Raw genomic sequence first — 1,845 nt, forward strand, 5'->3', positions numbered from 1 at the left:
GAAGCGCTTCTACACGGCATGCGCATGGCCAGAGCCTGCGGTGCTACCCGACTCATGATCTACAGCGACTCCTACCTGGTCATCCAGCAGAAAATGTGCGACGCTGTCTCTGAGACAAGGATCGCCTATCGCGAAGCCTACAACGCGTTGGAGGCGCAATTCGAAGGATGCGAGCTTCGTCATATTGGCCGTGCCAGTAATGACGAGGCCGATCAGCTGGCTAACCTCGGCTCCACTCGAGCACCCGTCCCGTCGGGAGTGTTCCTGGAGTCGATCCACCAGAGATCCATCTAGGAAAAGGGTGCTCCAACCCCCAAATCTTCGTCAAGCAAAGGAGTCGCGCTCGACCCCGACCTCGTCGACTCACAAACACCAGCCACCCCAGAGGTCGAAAGTGGTGAAGAGGAGTCGGACGAGGTCCTCATGATCGAGCAAACCTGGATGCAGCCGTTCATAGCATACATGACACGGCAGGAGCTTCCCAATGATGTGGCCGAGGCTCGTCGCATTGTACGACGCTCGAAGGCCTTTACCATCATCGAGGGAGAACTCTACAAACGAAGCGTCACCGGTGTACTGCAACGTTGCATCGTACCCAAAGAAGGACGTGAGCCGCTACTTGACATCCACCAAGGCACTTGTGGACCTCACGCAAGCAGCCACGCAATCGCGGCAAAGGCATTCCGAGCTGGATTCTACCGGCCAACCGCACTGCGTGACGCTGCCAACATCGTGACTCATTGTGAGGCATGTCCGATGTTCGCCTGCAAACCGCACGCGCCCACCTCGAAACTGAAGACAATTCCCTTGGCTTGGCCCTTCGCCCAATGGGGACTCGACATGGTGGGTCCACTGCGTAAATCCAAGGAGGGTGGCCACACCCTGGTCCTGGTCGCCATCGACAAGTTCTCCAAATGGATCGAGGCCATGCCGATTACCAACCAGGCAGGCACAACTGCCGTCACTTTCTTCCGCTCGATCGTCTTCCGTTTCGGAGTTCCGCACAACATCATCACCGACAACGGCTCCAACTTCATCTCCAGCGAGTTTCGGAATAAAGAAGATGGGGATACACCTCAATTACGCCTCCGTAGCGCACCCCAAAACCAATGGTCAAGTCGAAAATCAACGGCCTCCTTACCGTCGGAATAAAGAAACGACTCATGACTCCCCTGCACTGAGCAGCTGGAGCCTGGGTCGAGGAGTTACCCTCCGTCCTATGGAGCCTGCGGACGACTCCAAACGGCTGCACAAACTTTACACCGTTCTTCATGGTGTACGGCGCCGAGGCCGTCCTTCCTTTCGACGTCAGGTTCCACGCACCTCGAGCCGTAGATCTTCATGGAGGTGCTCTTTTCATCAGGTCGAGTGCCTGAGGGTTAAGTCGGCAACATGGTTTGCCAGGCGCAAGACTGCATGGTCCTCACGGAGGTGCTCGGGGAGCAAGGTGGAGTCGTCGTGAATACGTCCGACTCCGTTTTGTTGAGCGACGGTTGAGGTGATGGGCGAACGAGGACGGATGGTCGTCGACTTGAGGTTCTGCACCTCCTCCCGTGCTCCTTCGGCTGTGGTAGCCGCTTGTACCATGCAGATATGGCCCATCGGGGTGGGATAGTATTCCTCAGTAACGAGCGCAGGCTCTGGTGGCGGCGCGCGTTGGACTGGATGAATTGCTCTGGCGAAGTTTGCCGGAAGTGGCGGTGCACCAATGGCCAAAGTCCCTGGTATGGGAGGTGGCAGAGGTGCAGCCATGCCCGTATTTGCGTACGGGTGAGTCCCTGGTACCTGCTAGAATCCAGCGTTCATAGCTGCCTGCTGGGTTCTTGCGATCTCGCTGTGCAGCTC

The 1,845-nt window shown here is 57.3% G+C and overlaps 1 protein-coding gene across 1 annotated transcript; it reads left to right on the forward strand.

The window, feature by feature from the left end:
- Positions 1 to 840: 840 nt before the first annotated feature.
- Positions 841 to 1,376, forward strand: LOC104582211. Its single transcript, XM_010231588.1, has 2 exons — positions 841 to 1,090; positions 1,186 to 1,376. Exons 1-2 carry the CDS (start codon positions 841 to 843, stop codon positions 1,374 to 1,376), a joined length of 441 nt encoding a protein of 146 aa, XP_010229890.1.
- Positions 1,377 to 1,845: the final 469 nt, after the last annotated feature.

The sequence above is a fragment of the Brachypodium distachyon genome, chromosome 1, assembly GCF_000005505.3.
Source record: "Brachypodium distachyon strain Bd21 chromosome 1, Brachypodium_distachyon_v3.0, whole genome shotgun sequence".
NCBI classification, from domain to species: domain Eukaryota; kingdom Viridiplantae; phylum Streptophyta; class Magnoliopsida; order Poales; family Poaceae; genus Brachypodium; species Brachypodium distachyon.